This window comes from Heptranchias perlo, chromosome 30, assembly GCF_035084215.1.
Source record: "Heptranchias perlo isolate sHepPer1 chromosome 30, sHepPer1.hap1, whole genome shotgun sequence".
NCBI lineage: Eukaryota > Metazoa > Chordata > Chondrichthyes > Hexanchiformes > Hexanchidae > Heptranchias > Heptranchias perlo.
In genome coordinates, this window is record NC_090354.1 from 33,153,892 (window position 1) to 33,175,665 (window position 21,774).

The window sequence follows — 21,774 nt, forward strand, 5'->3', positions numbered from 1 at the left end:
CCCTGGGAGTGAGTTACAGGCTGGAATCTAATCGAGGGGTTCGGGGGGTTTATATATAGAATAACAGATACCCGTGAGTGAGTTACAGGCTGGAATCTAATCGAGGGGTTCAGGGGGGTTTATATATAGAATAACAGATACCCGGGAGTGAGTTACAGACTGGAATCTAATCGAGGGGTTCGGGGGGGGTTTATATATAGAATAACAGATACCCGGGAGTGAGTTACAGACTGGAATCTAATCGAGGGGTTCGGGGGGGTTTATATATAGAATAACAGATACCCGGGAGTGAGTTACAGACTGGAATCTAATCGAGGGGTTCGGGGGGGTTTATGGATAGAATAACAGATACCTGGGAGTGAGTTACAGGCTGGAATCTAATCGAGGGGTTCGGGTGTTGTAATTAAACCATGACAACAAAACTCAAATAGCCTGTAACTCTCACTGAACCCTTCGATGCTGGCACCAGGAGATAGTGTGAAGTAATCTCGGTCTATAATCGGGTAACTGACAGTCCGGGTGTGGAATCGTTTGTTAGGGATGGAGAGAGAAGGAGAGAGAGATAAGATTCTGTAAAGCTATCAATTAAATCGATAAGGGATGTTTTGCTAAATGTCTCTCCTCACGCTTAAAGTTTGAGGGTGAGGTGGGCCCCCCTTTGCTGCAGCAGTTCCAGTCTGTCAGTGATGCAGTGATAGTGTGTGTGGTTTATGAGGAGGACTCACAGTCTGTTCTCGAGTCCCTTCACCTGACCCAGGAAGTGTGTGTGTGGGAGGGAAGACACCACTTCCTGCCACAATCCCAGGGAATTAACCGCACACTGGGAGCAAAGTGCACTGTTGCTCCTGAGACCCTCGGTTAGACCCAGCTCCGTTTAACTCTTGCCCACCTTAGCCAGGAAAATAGAGTGAGATCCAGAGTGGATTAAACCCCAGCATCCTCTATCAGTCTGGTCTACTGCAGCCCAGTCTGGACACACCAGTGACTGACTCCAGCATCAATACAGACTCCATATGAAAACGAGACCTAGAAAAGCACATCAAACAGCACACCAGGTAAAACTGTTCATAGTTAAAGGTTCAGCTCCAGTGGGTGCCAGGAATACACAGCCCCATCCACTCTACTGCAGTCGGTTATACAGAGAGCCCGGGCTCAGGAGCAGACTGCGGTTATACCCTGACTTTCAGTTTGACCAATCAATCAGAGTGCAACAAAAGATTCAGGTTTTAACCCGGTTGGATCAAGTTACGTGGCAGAAACATTGGCACCATTTTCACCAGCTGGTAACGGGCCGCCCGGAGAGGGTTAAAAACCAGGAGTGTCCTGGAACCAACCAATCAACTCTGCTCTGCAATCATTCTGTAGGGTTTTCTGAGGAAACTTGGCTAACGTGGACTGAAAGGGTAGACATGGGCAGACAGAGACAGGGGAAGGGGCAGGGGCAGGGGAACGGGAAGGGGCAGGGCCAGGGGGAAGGGGCAGGGGCAGGGACAGGGGATGGGGAAGGGGCAGGGTCAGGGGGAAGGGTCAGGGGAAGGGTCAGGGGCAGGGGAAGGGGAAGGAGAAGGGTCAAGGGTAGGGTCAGGGTCAGGGGAAGGGTCAGGGGAAGGGTCAGGGGTAGGGGAAGGGTCAGGGTCAGGGGAAGGGGAAGGGGAATGGAAGGGGCAGGATGGGACAGGAACAGGAAAGGATGGCGAAGAGCTGGGCTGAGCTGGCCCTGTCTTGCTGCTGTTTCTTGCTTGTCCTCTGCTGAATTTTAGCAGTAACAGCTTCCAGGCTCCAGCATTTTATACTGTGATCATCCTCAACATTCACTTTGCAGCTGCTCAGCCCCTTAAATTCATCAGAACTATACTTAAAAGGGTTAAATTATGAGGCCAGGTTGCATGGACTAGGCTTGTATTCCCTTGAATATAGAAGAATAAGGGGTGATCTAATTGAGGTTGTTTAAGATGATTTAAAGGGTTTGATGGGGTAGATAGAGAGAAACTATTTCCTCTGTTGTGGGAATCCAGAACAAGAGGGCATGACCTTAAAATTGGAGCTCGGCCGTTCAGGCGTGATGTCAGGAAGCACTTCTTCACACAAAGGGGAGTGAAAATCTGGAACTCTCTCCCCCAAAAAGCTGTTGAGACTGGGGGTCAATTGAAAATGTCAAAACGGAGATTGATCGATTTTTGTTAGGCCAGGGTATTAAGGGTTATGGTACCAAGGAAGGTAGATGGAGTTAAGGTACAGATCGGACATGATGTGATTGAATGGCGGAACAGTCTCGAGGGACTGAATGGCCTCCTGCTCCTATGTTTAAAAGTAAACACGTGGAGTTAAGTTATGAGGGGTATAAATGGTGAAAAGACCAACAGGAGTGTGGCAGCACGGAGGGACAATTCCTCAACACCAAGGTACAGAGTTTACAGGACTCACGAGGGGTAGTTTTCCACCTTGGGGTTTGTTGTGGGTGGGGGGTGGTGAGGGGAAGGAGTTGGCCTTGGACAGAACACATTGCAAATTCTAGTGCATTCTGCACACAATTTCCCACTGGCATTCTGAGTGGACAAAGGGAAGGCGGAGAACGACCCCTAAAAAATTACACCAGAGGGAACATAGGAACAGGAGTAGGCCATTCGGCCCCTTGAACCTGTTCCGCCATTCAATGAGATCATGGCTGATCTGTATCTTAACTACATTTACCCGTCTTGGTTCCGTGGCCCTTAATACCCTTACCCAATAAAAATCTATCACTCCCAGTTTTGACATTTTCAATTGACCCCCAGCCTCAACAGCTTTTTGGGGGAGAGAGTTCCAGATTTCCACTCCCCTTTGTGTGAAGAAGTGCTTCCTGACATCACCATGGAACGGCCAAGCTCTAATTTTAAGGTCATGCCCCCTTGTTCTGGATTCTCCCACCAGAGGAAATAGTTTCTCTCTATCTACCCCATCAAACCCTTTAATCATTTTAAACACCTTCATTAGATCACCCCTTAATCTTCTATACTTGAGGGAATAAAAGCCTGGTCTATGCAACCTGTCCTCATAATTTAACCCTTTTAGCCCCGGTATCATTCTGGTGAATCTGCACTGCACCCCCTCCAAGGCCAATATATCCATCCTGAGGTGCGGTGCCCAGAACCAGATGGGGTCTGACCAGTGCTCTGTACAACTGAAGCATAACTGTCTCCCCTTTGTATTCCAGCCCCCTCGAGATAAAGGCCAACATTCCATTAACCTTTTAAATTATCTTTTGAATCTGTCCACTGGCTTTTAGTGATTTCTGTACTTGGACCCCAAAATCTCTAAATAAAGGGACAGACTACCTCTAGAGTCCTAGCCTTCTCAAAAAGCCTAAAGGATTGCAGATCAGGAGTTAACATATGGGATGTGCAAGGCCACATGAAAGACAACAAAGCACCACTGTCTGTAACTGGCCAGATATCTGGGCATAGCCAGACTGAGTGCTTCAGGGGACAGTGCAAGAAGCGAGATAGAGAGGGCTCAGGATGGTCCAGCACCAGTTCATGTTAGACACCTGTGAACTGCTGTGAAGGAAGGAGAGGCTTCAAAGCAACAGTCACAAGCCCTGCTTGGCCAAGGAGGCTGAGACTTGATCAGCCAGTGTAGCAAGCTGTGGGGACTCCACCATATTGATGCTGCCAGAAGAGGACACGTTGCTGAGGCGGCGGGGAGATCCCTCGGTGGAAGCGGTCGGAGATTTGTAGACAATTTCTGCACCGTGATCGGTCCGAGATTTGGCCGACTCGCGGAAAGTCAGCTTGTGAGATTCAATCTGGAGAGAGAAGGGAGATTGTGTCAGTGCAAAGCACAAAGCAGAATCAGCTTCCAGCTCAGGAATTAGTTAAAATCACCCAACTGGGAACCAATCACCCAAAGGGGAATCAATCATCCACCTGGGAATCAATCACTCAACTCAGAATCAATTGCCCAACTGGAAACCAATCACACAATTGGGAATCAATCACTCATCTGGGAACCAATCACACAACTGGGAATCAGTCACCCAATTGGGAATCAATCATCCAACTGGGAATCAATCATCCAATGGGGAATCAATCACCCAATTGGGAATCAATCGTACAATTGGGAATCAAATGCCCAACTGGGAACCAATCACCCAGCTAGGAACCAATCACACAATTGGGAATCAATCACTCATCTGGGAACCAATCACACAACTGGGAATCAATCACCCAATTGGGACTCAATCATCCAACTGGGAATCAATCATCCAACAGGGAACCAATCACCCAATTGGGAATCAATCACCCATTTGGTAATCAATTGCGTAAATGGGTATCAATCATCCAAATGGGAATCAATTGCCCAACTCGGAATCATTCGCCCAACTGCGAATCAAATATCCAACTGGGAATCAATCACGCAACTGGGAATCAATCATCCAATTGGGAATCAATTGCCCAACTGGGAATCAATAACGCAACTGGGAATCAATCACCCAGCTGGGAATCAATCACGCAACTGGGAATCAATCATGCAACTGGGAATCAATGGCCCAACTGGGAATCAATCACCCAACTGGGAATCAACCATCCAACTGGGAAGCAATCGCCCAACAGGGAATCAATCACTCAACTAGGAATCAATCACCCAATAGGGAATCAATCACTCAACTAGGAATCAATCACCCAACTGGGAATCAATCGCCCAACTGGGAATCAATTGCCCAACTGGGAATCAATCGCCCAACTGGGAATCAATTGCCCAAGTGGAAAAAAAATCACCCAATGCGGAATCAATCGCCCAACTGGGAATCAATTGCCCAACTGGGAATCAAAGGCCCAACTGGGAATCAGATGCCCAACTGGAAATCAATCACCCAACGGGGAATCAAACAACCATGTTGGAATCAATCACACACCAGAGAATCAATGCCAAACTGAGAATCAATAACGCAACTGGGAGTCATTCACACAACAGGGAATCAATCACCCAACTGGGAATTCAATCCTACAACAGGGAATTAATTATTCAACAAAGAATCATTCACCCAAGCAGGAATCATTCACCCAACTGGAAATCAATCATCCAATGGGGAATCAATCTCCCAACTGGGAATCAATCATGAAACAAGGAATCAATCATGAAACAGGAATCAATCACCCAACTGGGAATCAATCGCCCAATGGGGAATCAATTGCCCAACAGGGATTCAATCACCCAACTGGGAACAATCACCCAGCAGGGAATCAATCGCCCAAAGGGGAATCAATTGCCCAACTGGGAATCAATAGCCCAACTGGAATCAATCACCCAACTGGAAAACAAACAACTAATGGGGTATCAATCGCCCAAATGGGAATCAATCACGTAACGGGAAACAAATCACCCAACTGGGAATCAATCATGCAACTGGGAATCACACAACTGGAAATCAATCACCCAACTGGAAAACAAACAACCAATGGGGAATCAATCAAGCAACAGGGAATTAATCACACAACTGGGAATCAATCACACAGCAGGGATTCAATCACACAACTGGGAATCAATCAGCCAATGGGGAATCAATCACCAAACTGGGAATCAATCAAGCAACAGGGAATTAATCACACAACTGGGACTCAATCACCCAATCGGGAATCAATCGCATAATTGGGAATCAATCAGCCAATGGGGAATCAATCACCAAACTGGGAAACAATCAGCCAATGGGTAACTAATCAACCAGCTGGAATCAATCACCCAATGGGGAATCAATCATCTAAATGGGAATCAATCACCCAACTGGAAATCAACCACCAACTGGGAAACAATCAGCCAATGGGTAATTAATCAACCAACTGGGAATCAATCGCTGAATGGGGAATCAATCAATCAACAGAGAATCAATCACCCAACTGGAAATCAATCATCCAACTTGGAACCAATCATCCAACTGGGAATCAATCGCCCAATGGGGAATAAATCACCCAACAGGGAACAAATCACCCAACTGGGAATCAATCACCCATCTGTGAACCAATAACACAACAGAGAATCAATCATGCAACAGAGAATCAATCGCTAAACGGGGAACTAATCACCCAAAGGGGAACCAATCACCCAAAGGGGAATCAATCGCCCAACTGGGAATCAATCACCCAATGGAGAATCAACCACTCAACTGGGTATCAATTAGCCAGCTGGGAATCAATCACCCAATGGGGAATCAATAATCCACCTGGGAATCAATGACCCAACTTGGAATAAAACATCCAGATTGGAAAAAATCACCAAACTGGGAATTAATCACCCAACTCAGAATCAATCGTCCAATGTGGAATCAATAACCCAACTGGAAGCAACCACGCAATTGGGAATCAATCATCCAACTGGGAATCAATTACCCAACTTGGAATCAATCATCCTGCTGGGAATCAATCATGCAACAGGAAATGAAACACACAACAGGGAATCAATCACACAACTGGGAATCAATCGCCCAACTGGGAATCAATAACGCAACTGGGAAACAATTACCCAACTTGGAATCAATCATTCAGCTGGGAATCAATCATGCAACTGGGAATCAATCACCCAACGGGGAATCAATCGCCCAATTGGGAATCAATCATGCAACTTGGAATCTATCACCCAACTGGTAATCAAATATTCAATTGGGAATCAATCATGCAACAGGAAATGAAACACACAACAGGGAATCAATCACACAACTGGGAATCAATCGCCCAACTGGGAATCAATAACGCAACTGGGAAACAATTACCCAACTTGGAATCAATCATTCAGCTGGGAATCAATCATGCAACTGGGAATCAATCACCCAACGGGGAATCAATCGCCCAATTGGGAATCAATCATGCAACTTGGAATCTATCACCCAACTGGTAATCAAATATTCAACTGGGAATCAATCAGGCAACTGCGAATCAATCATCCTGCTGGGAATCAATCATGCAACAGGAAATGAAACACACAACAGGGAATCAATCACACAACTGGGAATCAATCGCCCAACTGGGAATCAATAACGCAACTGGGAAACAATTACCCAACTTGGAATCAATCATTCAGCTGGGAATCAATCATGCAACTGGGAATCAATCACCCAATGGGGAATCAATCGCCCAATTGGGAATCAATCATGCAACTTGGAATCTATCGCCCAACTGGTAATCAAATATTCAACTGGGAATCAATCATCCAACTAGAAATCCATCACGCAATTCGCATCAACCACCCAACTGGTAATCAATAACGCAACTGGGAATCAACCACCCAACTGGGAATCAATAACGCAATAGGGAATCAATCACCCAACAGGGAATCAATCGCCGAATTGCAAATCAATCACTCATCTGGGAACCAATCAGCCAACTGAGAACCACTCATGCAACTCGGAATCAATCGCCCAATGGGGAATCAATAACACAATTGGGAAACAATCAGCCAATTGGGAATTAATCATCCAACTGGGAATCAATAACGTAATAGGGAATAAATCACCCAACAGGGAATCAATTACACAACTGGGAATCAATCATGAAACTGCAAATCAATGAACCAATGGGGAATCAATCACCCAATGGGAATCAATCACCGAATTGCGAATCAATCACTCATCTGGGAACCAATCAGCCAACTGGGAATCAATCATGCAACTCGGAATCAGTCGCCCAATGGGGAATCAATAACACAACTGGGAAACAATCAGCCAATTGGAAATTAATCATCCAACTGGGAATCAGTCATCCAACTGCGAATCAATTGACCAACTGGGAATCAAACAAGCAATTGGGAATCAATCACTCAACTGGGAAGCAATTACCCAACACAGAATCAATCACGCAACTGAGAATCAATCATCCAATGGGAAACGAATCACCCAACTGGGAATCAATCGCTTCACTGGGAATCAATAAACCAACTGGGACTCAATTGCAAAATTGGGAATCAATTGCCCAACTGGAAATCAATCACGCAACAGGGAATCAATCACTAAACTGCAAATCAATCAACCAATGGGGAATCAATCACTCAACTGGGAACCAATCACCGAATTGGAAATCCATCACCCAATCGGGAACCTATCATCAAACTGCAAATCAATCACCCAATAGGGAATCAATCTTCCAACTGGGAATCAATCGCCCAACTGGGAATCAATCTCGCAATACGGATTCAATTGCCCAACTGGGAATCACTCGCCCAACTGGGAATCAATAATACAACTTGGAATCAATGATCCAACGGGGAATCAATCATCTAATGGGGAATCAATCACTGAACTGGGAATCAATCATCGAATTGTGAATCAATCGCCCAATGGGGAACGAATCACCCAACTGGGAATCAATCACCCAGCTGGGAATCAATCACCCAACTGGGAATCAATCAGCCAACTAGGAATCAATTGCCCAACAGGGAATCAATAACACAACAGGAAATCAATCACCCAACAGAGAATCAATTACGCAACTGGGAATCAATCATCCAACTGTGACTCAAGCAACCAACTGGGAAACAATCTCCCAACAGGGAATCAATAACACAACAGGGAATCAATCATCCAACGGGGAATCAATCGCCCAACTGGGAATCAACCACACAATGGGGAATAAATCATCCAACTGTGACTCAAAGAACCAACTGGGAAACAATCACCCAACTGGGAATCAATAACACAACAGGGAATCAATCACTCAACAGGGAAGCAATAACACAACAGGGAATCAATCAGCCAACTGGGAATCAATCGCCCAACTGGGAATCAATCACGCAATGGGGAATAAATCATCCAACTGTGACTCAAACAACCAACTGGGAAACAATCACCCAACTGGGAATCAATAACACAACAGGGAATCAATCAGCCAACTGGGAATCAATTGCCCAACTGGGAATCAATCACCCAATGGGGAATAATTTACCTAACTGGGAAGCAATTAACTAACTGGGAATCAATCACCCAACTCGGAATCAATCACGCAACTGAGAATCAATCATCCAATGGGGAATCAATCACCGAACTGGGAATCAATCATCGAATTGCGAATCAATCGCCCAATGGGGAACGAATCACCAAACTGGAAATCAATCACTCAGCTGGGAATCAATCAGCCAACTGGGAATCAATCGCCCAACAGGGAATCAATAACACAATAGGGAGTCAATCACACAACTGGGAATCAATTACTCAACTTGGAATCAATCATCCAGCTTGGTATCAATCAACCAATGGGGAATCAATCACCCAATAGGGAAACAATCATACAACAGGGAGTCTATTACCCAACTGATTCAATCACCCAACTGAGAATCGATCATACAGCTGGGAATCAATCATGCAACAGGGAATCAATCACCCAACAGGGAATCAATCGCCCAATTGGGAATCAATAATACAACTTGAAATCAATCACCCAATGGGGAATAAATCACCCAACTTGGAAGCAATTACCCAACTGGGAATCAATCACCCAACGGGGAATCAACCACTCAACTGGGTATCAATTAGCCAGCTAGGAATCAATCGCACAAATGGAAATCAATCGCCCAATTGGGAATCAATCACCCAACTGGGAAACAATCACCCAATGGGGAATCAATAATCCACCTGGGAATCAATGACCCAACTTGGAATAAAACATCCAGATTGGAAAAAATCACCAAACTGGGAATTAATCACCCAACTCAGAATCAATTGTCCAATGTGGAATCAATAACCCAACTGGAAGCAACCACGCAATTGGGAATCAATCATCCAACTGGGAATCAATTACCCAACTTGGAATCAATCATCCTGCTGGGAATCAATCATGCAACAGGAAATGAAACACACAACAGGGAATCAATCACACAACTGGGAATCAATCGCCCAACTGGGAATCAATAACGCAACTGGGAAACAATTACCCAACTTGGAATCAATCATTCAGCTGGGAATCAATCATGCAACTGGGAATCAATCACCCAACGGGGAATCAATCGCCCAATTGGGAATCAATCATGCAACTTGGAATCAGTCGCCCAATGGGGAATCAATAACACAACTGGGAAACAATCAGCCAATTGGAAATTAATCATCCAACTGGGAATCAGTCATCCAACTATGAATCAATTGACCAACTGGGAATCAAACAAGCAATTGGGAATCAATCACTGAACTAGGAAGCAATTACCCAACACAGAATCAATCATGCAACTGAGAATCAATTATCCAATGGGGAACAAATCACCCAACTGGGAATCAATTGCTTCACTGGGAATCAATAAGCCAACTGGGACTCAATTGCGAAATTGGGAATCAATTGCCCAACTGGAAATCAATCACGCAACAGGGAATCAATCACTAAACTGCAAATCAATCATTCAATGGGGAATCAATCACTCAACTGGGAACCAATCACTGAATTGGAAATCCATCACCCAATCGGGAACCTATCATCAAACTGCAAATCAATCACCCAATAGGGAATCAATCTTCCAACTGGGAATCAATCGCCCAACTGGGAATCAATCACGCAATACGGATTCAATTGCCCAACTGGGAATCAATCGCCCAACTGGGAATCAATCACGCAACTTGGAATCAATCGCCCAACTGAGAATCAAACATCTAACTGTGAATCAATCATGCAGCTGGGAATCAATCATCCAAATAGGAATCCATCACGCAATTGGAATCAACCACCCAACTGGGAATCAACCACCCAACTGGGAATCAATAACGCAACTGGAAATCAACCACCCAACTGGGAATCAATAACGCAATAGGGAATCAATCACCCAACAGGGAATCAATTACACAACTGGGAATCAAACATGAAACTGCGAATCAATGAACCAATGGGGAAATAATCACCCAACGGGAATCAATCGCCGAATTGCGAATCAATCACTCATCTGGGAACCAATCAGCCAACTGGGAATCAAACATGCAACTCGGAATCAATCGCTCAATGGGGAATCAATAACACAACTGGGAAACAATCAGCCAATTGGGAATTAATCATCCAACTGGGAATCAGTCATCCAACTGCGAATCAATCGCTCAACTGGGAAACAATTACCCAACTCAGAATCAATCATGCAACTGAGAATCAATCATCCAATGGGGAACGAATCACCCAACTGGGAATCAATCGCCCAACTGGGAATCAATCACGCAACTTGGAATCAATCACCCAACTGAGAATCAAACATCTAACTGTGAATCAATCATCCAGCTGGGAATCAATCATCCAGCTGGGAATCAATCATGCAACAGAGAATCAATCGCATAACGGGGAATCAATTATGAAACTGGGAATCAATCACACAACTGGGAATTAATCGCCCAACAGGGAATCAATACAGCAACTGGGAATGAATTACCCAACTTGGAATCAATCAACTTGCTGGGAATCAATCATGCAACAGGGAATGTATCACGCAACAGGGAATCAATCGCTAAACTGGGAATCAATCACCAACTGGGAAACAATCAACCAACTGGGAATCACTCACCCAATGGGGAATCAATCACTCAACTGGGAATCAATCACCCAACAGGGAATCAATCATCCAACGGTGAATCAATCATCCAACGGTGAATCAATTACACAACTGCGAATCAATCATCCAACTGTGACTCAAACAACCAACTGGGAATCACTCACTCAACAGGGAATCAATAACACAACAGTCAATCAGCCAACTGGGAATCAATCGCCCAACTGGGAATCAATTACCCAACTTGGAATCAATCATCCAGATTGGAATCAATCACACAATGGGGAATCAATCACCCAACAGGGAAACAATCACACAACAGGGAATCTATTACCCAACTGGGAATCAATCATCCAGATTGGAATCAATCACCTAATGGGGAATCAATCACCCAACAGGGAAACAATCACCCAACTGAGAATCGATCATACAGCTGGGAATCAATCATGCAACAGGGAATCAATCACCCAACCGGGAATCAATAGCCCAATTGGGAATCAATAATACAACTTGGAATCAATCACCAAACTGGGAATCAATCATCGAATTGCGAATCAATTGCCCAATGGGGAACGAATCACCCAACTGGGAATCAATCACCCAACTGGGAATCAATCACCCAACTAGGAATCAATCGCCCAACAGGGAATCAATAACACAACAGTGAATCAATCACCCAACTGGGAATCAATCATCCAGCTTGGAATCAATCAACCAATGGGGAATCAATCACCCAATAGGGAAACAATCACACAACAGGGAGTCTATTACCCAACTGATTCAATCACCCAACTGGGAATCAATCATACAACAGGGAATCAATCACCCAACCGGGAATCAATCACCCAATAGGGAATCAATAATACAACTTGGAATCAATCAACCAACGGGGAATAAATCACCCAACTGGGAAGCAAATACCCAACTGGGAATCAATCACCCAACTCGGAATCAATCATGCAACCGAGAATCAATCATCCAATGGGGAATCAATCACCCAACTGGGAATCAATCACCGATTTGCGAATCAATCGCCCAATGGGGAACGAATCACCCAACTGGGAATCAATCACCCAACTGGGAATCAATCACGCAGCTGGGAATCAATTGCCCATCTGGTAATCAAACAGTCAACTGTGATTCAATCACCAAAATGGGAATCAATCACCCAACGGGGAATCAACCACTCCACTGGGTATCAATTAGCCAGCTGGGAATCAATTGCCCAAATGGAAATCAATCGCTCAATTGGGAATCACTCACCCAAATGGGAACCAATCACCCAATGGGGAACCAATAATCCTCCTGGGAATCAATTACCCAACTTGGAATCAATCATCGAGCTGGGAATCAATCATGCAACAGGGAATGAATCACACAACAGGGAATCAATCACATAACTGGGAATCAATCGCCCAACTTGGAATCAATCATCCAGCTGGGAATCAATCACCAAATTGGGAAACAATCGCACAATTGGGAATCAATCATGCAATTGGGAATCAACCACCCAACTGGGTATCAATTAGCCAGCTGGGAATCAATTGCCCAAATGGAAATCAATCGCCCAATTGGGAATCAATCACCCAACTGGGAACCAATCACCCAATAGGAAATTAATAATCCAACTGGGAATCAATCGCCCAACTGGGAATCAATCACGCAACTTGGAATCAATCGCCCAACTGAGAATCAAACATCTAACTATGAATCAATCATGCAGCTGGGAATCAATCATCCAGCTGGGAATCAATCGCCCAACTGGGAATCAATCACGCAACTTGGAATCAATCTCCCAACTGAGAATCAAACATCTAACTGTGAATCAATCATCCAGCTGGGAATCAATCACGCAGCAGAGAATCAATCGCACAATGGGGAATCAGTTATGAAACTGGGAATCAATCAAGCAACTGGGAATCAATCACACAACTGGGAATCAATCGCCCAACAGGGAATCAATACAGCAACTGGTAATGAATTACCCAACTTGGAATCAATCAACTTGCTGGGAATCAATCATGCAACAGGGAATCAATCGCTAAACTGGGAATCAATCACCAACTGGGAAACAATCATCCAACTGGGAATCACTCACTCAACAGGGAATCAATAACACAACAGAAAATCAATCAGCCAACTGGGAATCAATCGCCCAACTGGGAATCAATCATCCAGCTTGGAATCAATCACCTAATGGGGAATCAATCACCCAACAGGGAAACAATCACACAACAGGAAATCTATTACCCAACTGATTCAATCACCCAGCTAAGAATCGATCATACAGCTGGGAATCAATCATGCAACAGGGAATCAATTATCCAACTGGGAATCAATAGCCCAATTGGGAATCAATAATACAACTTGGAATCAATCATCCAACGGGGAATCAATCATCTAATGGGGAATCAATCACCGAACTGGGAATCAATCATCGAATTGCGAATCAATTGCCCAATGGGGAACGAATCACCCAACTGGGAATCAATCACCCAACTGGGAATCAATCAGCTAACTAGGAATCAATTGCCCAACAGGAAATCAATAACACAACAGGAAATCAATCACCCAACAGGGAATCAATTACGCAACTGGGAATAAATCATCCAACTGTGACTCAAGCAACCAACTGGGAAACAATCACCCAACAGGGAATCAATAACACAACAGGGAATCAATCAGCCAACTGGGAATCAAGCGCCCAACTGGGAATCAATCACCCAATGGGGAATAATTCACCTAACTGGGAAGCAATTAACTAACTGGGAATCAATCACCCAACTCGGAATCAATCACGCAACTGAGAATCAATCATCCAATGGGGAATCAATCACCGAACTGGGAATCAATCATCGAATTGCGAATCAATCGCCCAATGGGGAACGAATCACCAAACTGGAAATCAATCACTCAGCTGGGAATCAATCAGCCAACTGGGAATCAATCGCCCAACAGGGAATCAATAACACAATAGGGAGTCAATCACACAACTGGGAATCAATTACTCAACTTGGAATCAATCATCCAGCTTGGTATCAATCAACCAATGGGGAATCAATCACCCAATAGGGAAACAATCATACAACAGGGAGTCTATTACCCAACTGATTCAATCACCCAACTGAGAATCGATCATACAGCTGGGAATCAATCATGCAACAGGGAATCAATCACCCAACCGGGAATCAATAATACAACTTGGAATAAATCACCCAATGGGGAATAAATCACCCAATTTGGAAGCAATTACCCAACTGGGAATCAATCACCCAACGGGGAATCAACCACTCAACTGGGTATCAATTAGCCAGCTGGGAATCAATCGCCCAAATGGAAATCAATCGCTCAATTGGGAATCACTCACCCAACTGGGAACCAATCACCCAATGGGGAATCAATATTCCACCTGGGAATCAATGACCCAACTTGGAATCAATCATTGAGCTGGGAATCAATCATGCAACAGGGAATGAATCACACAACAGGGAATCAATCACACAACTGGGAATCAATCACCCAACTGGGAATCAATCACCCAACTGGGAATCAATCACCCAACTGGGAATCAATCACACAACTGGGAATCAATCGCCCAACTAGAAATCAATAACTCAACTGGGAAACAATTACCCAACTTGGAATCAATCATCCAGCTGGGAATCAATCACCAAATTGGGAATCACTAATGCAATTGGGAATCAACCAACAAACTGGGAATCAATCACACAATTGGGAATCAACCACCCAACTGGGAATCAATAACACAATAGGGAATCAACCACCCAACTGGGAATCAATTACCCAACTGGGAATCAATCATGAAACTTTGAATCAATGATCCAATGGGGAATTAATCACCCAACGGGGAACCAATCACCCAACTAGGAATCAATCAGCCAACTGGGAATCAATTGGCCAATTGGGAATCAATTGCCCAACTGGGAATCAATCGCGCAACTGGGAATCAATCATTCAACTGCGATTCAATCACTCAAATGGGAATCAATCACCCAACAGGGAATCAACCACTCAACTGGGTATCAATTAGCCAGCTGGGAATCAATCGCCCAAATGGAAATCAATCGCCCAATTGGGAATCAATCACCCAACTGGGAACCAATCACCCAATAGGGAATCAATAATCCAACTAGGAATAAATCATCCAGCTGGGAAAAAATCGCTAAACTGGGAATTAATCACCCAACTTGGAATCAATTGTCCAATGTGGAATCAATAACCCAACTGGGAATCAATCACGCAATTGGGAATCAATCATCCCACTGGGAATCAATCATCCAACAGGGAATCAATAATCCAACTGGGAATCATTCATCCAACTGCAAATCAATTGCCCAACTGGGAATCAATTGCCCAATTGGGAATCAATCGTCCAATTTGGAATCAATCACGCAACAGGGAATGAATCACACAACTGGGAATCAATCGCCCAACTGGGAATCATTAACGCAACTGGGAAACAATTACCCAACTTGGAATCAATCATCCAGCTGGGAATCAATCATGCAACCGGGAATCAATCACCCAACGGGAATCAATTGCCCAACTGGGAAGCAATAATGCAACTGGGAATCAATCACCTAATTGGGAATCAATCATGCAACTTGGAATCTATCGCCCAAGCGGTAATCAAAGATTCAACTGGAAATCAATCACGCAATTAGGAATCAACCATCCAACTGGGAATCAATTACCCAACTGGGAATCAATCATGAAACTGTGAATCAATGATACAATGGGGAATCAATCACCCAACGGGAATCAATCACTGAATTGCGAATCAATCACCCAACGGAATCAATAACACAACTGGGAATCAATCAGCCAACTGGGAATCAATTGTCCAATTGGGAATCAATCACACAACTGGGAAACAATCAAACAACAGGGAATCTATTACCCAACTGTGACTCAATCCCCCAAATGGGAATCAATCATACAGCTGGGAAGCAATCATGCAACAGGCAATCAATCACCCAACCGGGAATCAATCGCCCAATTGGAAATCAATAATGCAACTGGGAATCAATCGCCCAATTGGGAATAAATCATACAACTTGGAATCAATCGCCTAACTGGTAATCAAACATCCAACTGGGAATCAATCACGCAACTGGGAATTAATCATCCAACAGGGAATCAGTTGCCCAACTGGGAATCAATCAGCCAGCTGGGAATCAATCACCCAAATGGGAATCAATCGGTCAATTGTGAATCAATCACGCATCTGGGAATCAATCACCCAACTGGGAATCATTTGCTCAACTGGGAATCAATCGCCCAATTGGGAATCAATAATGCAATGAGGAATCAGTTACCCAACTTGGAATCAATCAACCAACTGGGAATCAATCAACCAATGGGGAATCAAGCATGCAACTGTGAACCAATCATCCAACTGGGAATCAATCACCCAACAGGGAATCAAAGACACAACTGGGAATCAATCACCCAACTGGGAAACTATCACCCAACTGGGAACCAATCATGCAACTCAGAATCAATAGCCCAATGGGGAAACAATAACCCAACTGGGAATCAACCACCCAACTGGGAGTCAATCACGCAACTGCGAATCAATCATGCAACTGGGAATCAATAACGCAACTGGGAATCAATCGCCCAACTGGGAATCAATTACACAACTGGGCATCAATCACGCCACTGGGAATCAATCACGCAATTGTGAATCAACCACCCAACTGGAAATCAATCACACAACAGGGAATCAATTACCTAACTTGGAATCAATCATCCAGCTGGGAATCAATCACACAACAGGGAATCAACCACACAACAAGGAATCAATCACCTAACTGGGAATCAATTACCCAACTGGGAATCAATCACGCAATTGTGAATCAACCACCCAACTGGGAATCAATAACGCAACTGGGAATCAATTACCAAACTTGGAAACAATCATCCAGCTGGGAATCAATCACCCAACTGGGAATCAATCGCCCTACAGGGAATTAATCACATAACAGGGAATCAATCACCCAAATGGGAATCAATCAGCCAGCTGGGAATCAATCACCCAATTGGGAATCAATCGCCCAACTGAGAATCAATCACGCAACTGGGAATCTATTGCCCAACTGGAAATCAATCGCAAAACTGGGAATCAATAATGCAATTGTGAATCAATTACCAAACTGGGAATCAATTACCCAGCTGGGAATCAATCATACAACGGGGAATCAGTCGCACAACAGGGAATCAATCACACAACCGGGAATCAATCGCTAAATTGGGAATCAATCACCCAACTGGGAAACAATCACACAACTAGGAATCAATAACCCAACTGGGAATCAATAATCCAACTGGGAATCAATCAACCAATGGGGAATCAATAATTCAACTGGGAATCAATCGCTCAATTGCAAATCAATCGTGCAACTGAGAATCAATCATCCAACTGGGAGTCAATCATGCAACTGAGAATCAATCATCCAACTGGGAATCAATCACGCAACTGAGAATCAATCATCCAACTGGGAATCAATCACCAACTGGGAAACAATCAGCCAACTGGGAATCAATCACGCAACTGGGAATAAATTGCCCACCTGGGAATCAATCAAGCAACTGGGAATCAATCATCCAACTGGCAATCAATCGCCCAACCGGGAATCAATAGCGCAACTGAGAATCAGTTACCTAACTTGGAACCAATCATCCATCTGGGAATCAATCATGCAACTGGGAATCAATCACCCAATGGGGAATCAATCGCACAACTGGGAATCAATAGCGCAACTTGGAAACAATAACCCAACTGGAAATCAATCATGCAACCGGGAATCAATTACCCAACCGGGAATCAATCGCTAAACTGGGAATCAATCACCCAACTAGAAATCAATCACTGAACTGGGAATCAATCACCCAACTGGGAATCAACCACTCATTTGGGAACCAATCACCCAACTGGGAATCAATCGCCCAACTTGGAATCAATCGTCCAATGTGGAATCAATAACCTAACTGGGAATCAAAAGAGCAATTGGGAATCAATCGCCTAACTGGGAATCAATGAAGCAACTGGGTATCAATCAGCTAGCTGGGAATTAATCGCCCAAATGGAAATCAATCACCCAACTGGTAACTAATCACCCAATGGGGAATCAATAATCTAACTGGGAATCAATTACCCAACTTGGGATAAATCATCCAGCTGGGAAAAAATAGCCAAACTGGGAATCAATCACCCAACTCGGATTCAATCGCACAATTTGGAATCAATAACCCAACTGGGAATCAATCATGCAATTGGGAATCAATCATCCAACTGGGAATCAATCACCAAACGGGAATCAATACCCCAACTGGGAATCAATCACACAATTGGGAATCAATCATCCAACTTCGAATAAATTGCACAACTGGGAATCAATCGCCCAATTGGGAATCATTCATGCAACTGGGAATCAATTGCGCAATGGGAAATCAATCACGCAACTGGGAATCAATTGTCCAGCTGGGAATCAGCCACACAACTGTGAATCAATTGCCCAACTGGGAATCAGTCACACAACTGTGAATCAATCACGCAATCGGGAATCAACCACACAATTGTGGATCAATAACGCAACTGTGAATCAATAATCCAATGGGGAATTAATCACTGAATTGTGAATCAATCACCCAACGGGGAACCAATCAACCAAATGGGAATCAATCAGCCAACTGGGAATCAAATGCCCAATTGGGAATCAATCAGCCAACTGGGAATCAATTACCCAACTTGGAATCAATCATCCAGCTGGGAATCAATCACGTAACAGGGAATCAATCACACAACAAGGAATCAATCATGCAACCGAGAATCAATCACCCAACCGGATATCAATCGCTAAACTAGGAATCAACCAGCCAACTGGGAATTAATAACGCAATAGGGAATCAATCACCCAACTGGCAATCAATAACCCAACTGGGAATCAATCACCCACTGGCAATCAATAACCCAACTGGGAATCAATCATCCAACTAGGAATCAGTTGCTCAATTTGGAATCAATCACCCAATTGGGAATCAATCACACAACTGGGAATCTATCACCCAATTGGGAACCAATCACACAACAAGGGATCAATCGTGCAACCGGGAATCAATCACCAAACTGGGAATCAATTACCCAATCGGGAATCAATTACCCAACTGGGAATCAATTACCCAATGGGGAATCAATCAGCCAACTGGGAATCATACAACGAATTGGGAATCAAACTAGCTTGGCAGGGAAATGGGAACCTGAGTGTGGATTCAGATGGGATAAAGTCAGAACTGGAAATGGCAGGCAGAAAATTAGTGAGTGAGTCTGGAAGGCCGAGGGAACAAAGGTTAGAAAATAAACAACAGAGGAGGTTGGCAGTGCGTAAATGTATTTACCTCAATGCAAGGAGTATAGTGAATAAGGCAGATGAGCTGAGGGCACAGATAGACACGTGGCAGTACGATATCTTAGCTATTACAGGAACATGGCTTAAAGAGGGGCAGGACTGGCAGCTCAACATCTCTGGTTACAGGGTTTTCAGATGAGATAGAGAGGGGATATAAAAGGAGGGGGGTGGCAATTTTGGTTAAGGAAACAATTATAGTTGTGAGAAGGGATGATATCTTAGAAGGAGCATCAAATGAGGCCTTATGGGTTGAGCTAAAGAACAAAAAAGGGGCAGTCACACTGCTGGGAGTGTACTAGAGACCCCCAAACAGTCAGAGGGAGATAGAGGAGCAAATATGTAGGCAAATTTCTGAGAAGTGCAAAAATAGGGCAGTAATAGTCGGGGATTTCAACTCCCTGAATATTAACCGGGACAGTATCAGTGTGAATGGTATAGAGGGTGCAGAATTCTTCAATTGCAGACAGGAGAATTTTTTTTAGCCAGCACATAGCAAGCCCAACGAGAGGGTGGGGGGGCAGTTCTGGATTTAGTTCTAGGAAATGAAGCTGGGCAGGTGGAAGGAGTAGCAGTGGGAGAGTATTTTGGTGGTAGTGATCATATTACTGTTAGTTTTAGCATAGTTATGGAAAAGGATAAAGACAGAGCAGGAGTTAAAGTTTTCAATTGGGGAAAGGCCAATTTTACTAAACTCAGAAGTGATTTAGCAGAAATAAACTGGAAACAGCTACTTGAAGGTAAATCAGTGTCAGAGCAGTGGGAGACATTCAAGGGGGAGATTCAAGGGGTTCAGAGTAAACATGTTCCCACAAAGAAAAAGGGAGGGACTGCCAAATCTAGAGCCCCCTGGGTGACAAGGAGCATACAAGGTAAAATAAGACAGAAAAAGAAAGCCTATGATAGACACCAGGAACTCAATACTACGGAAAGCTTAGAGGAGTATACAAAGTGCAGGGGTGAAGTTAAAAAGGAAATGAGGAAATCAAAGAGAGGGCATGAAATAATATTAGCAGATAAAATCAAAGAAAACCCAAAGATGTTTTATAAATACATTAAGAGCAAGAGGATAACTAAGGAAAGAGTAGGGCCTATCAGAGACCAAAAAGGCAAACTATGTGTGGAGGTGGAAGATGTGGGTATGGTTCTTAATGAATACGTTGCGTCTGTTTTCACAAAGGAGAGGGGACGATGCAGACATTGTAATTAAGGAGGAGGAGTGTGAAATATTAGATGGGATAAACATAGTGAGAGAGGAAGTATTAAGGAGATTAGCATCTTTGAAAGTGGATAAATCACCAGGGCCGAATGAAATGTATCCCAGGCTGTTAAAAGAAGCCAGGGAGGAAATAGCAGAGGCTTTAACAATCATTTTCCAAACTTCACTGGATACAGGATTAGTGCCGGAGGATTGGAGGATTGCTAACGTTGTACCGTTGTTTAAAAAGGGAGCGAAGGATAGACCGAGTAATTACAGGCCAGTCAGTCTAACCTCGGTGGTGGGCAAGTTATTGGAATCAATTCTGAGGGACAGGATAAACTGTCATTTAGAAAGGCACGGACTAATCAAGGACAGTCAGCATGGATTTGTTAAGGGGAGGTCGTGTCTGACTAACTTGATTGAATTTTTCGAGGAGGTGACAAGGAGGGTCGATGAGGGTAATGTGTTTGATGTAGTCTACGTGGATTTTAACAAGGCTTTTGACAAAGGTCCCACATGTCAGATTGGTCAAAAAAGTAAAGGCCCATGGGATCCAAGGGAAAGTGTCAAGTTGGATCCAAAATTGGCTCAGTGGCAGGAAGCAAAGGGTAATGGTCGATGGGTGTTTTTGCGACTTTTTTTTTTATTCGTTCACGGGATGTGGGCGTCGCTAAT

At 44.1% G+C, this 21,774-nt stretch overlaps 1 protein-coding gene across 3 annotated transcripts in view; it reads right to left on the bottom strand.

Moving 5' to 3' along the window:
* Positions 1-3,019: 3,019 nt before the first annotated feature.
* The window catches only part of LOC137300197 (microtubule-associated protein tau-like), a 179,190-nt gene continuing 160,435 nt past the window's right edge, over positions 3,020-21,774 (bottom strand). For 2 of the 3 annotated variants that reach the window (XM_067969279.1, XM_067969278.1), the window contains exon 13: positions 3,020-3,784. In XM_067969279.1, coding sequence (XP_067825380.1) covers positions 3,569-3,784 — 216 coding nt within the window. In that variant the 3' untranslated portion in view covers positions 3,020-3,568. The remainder of the gene's footprint in view (positions 3,785-21,774) is intronic. The other variant, XM_067969280.1, reaches the window with a different exon arrangement.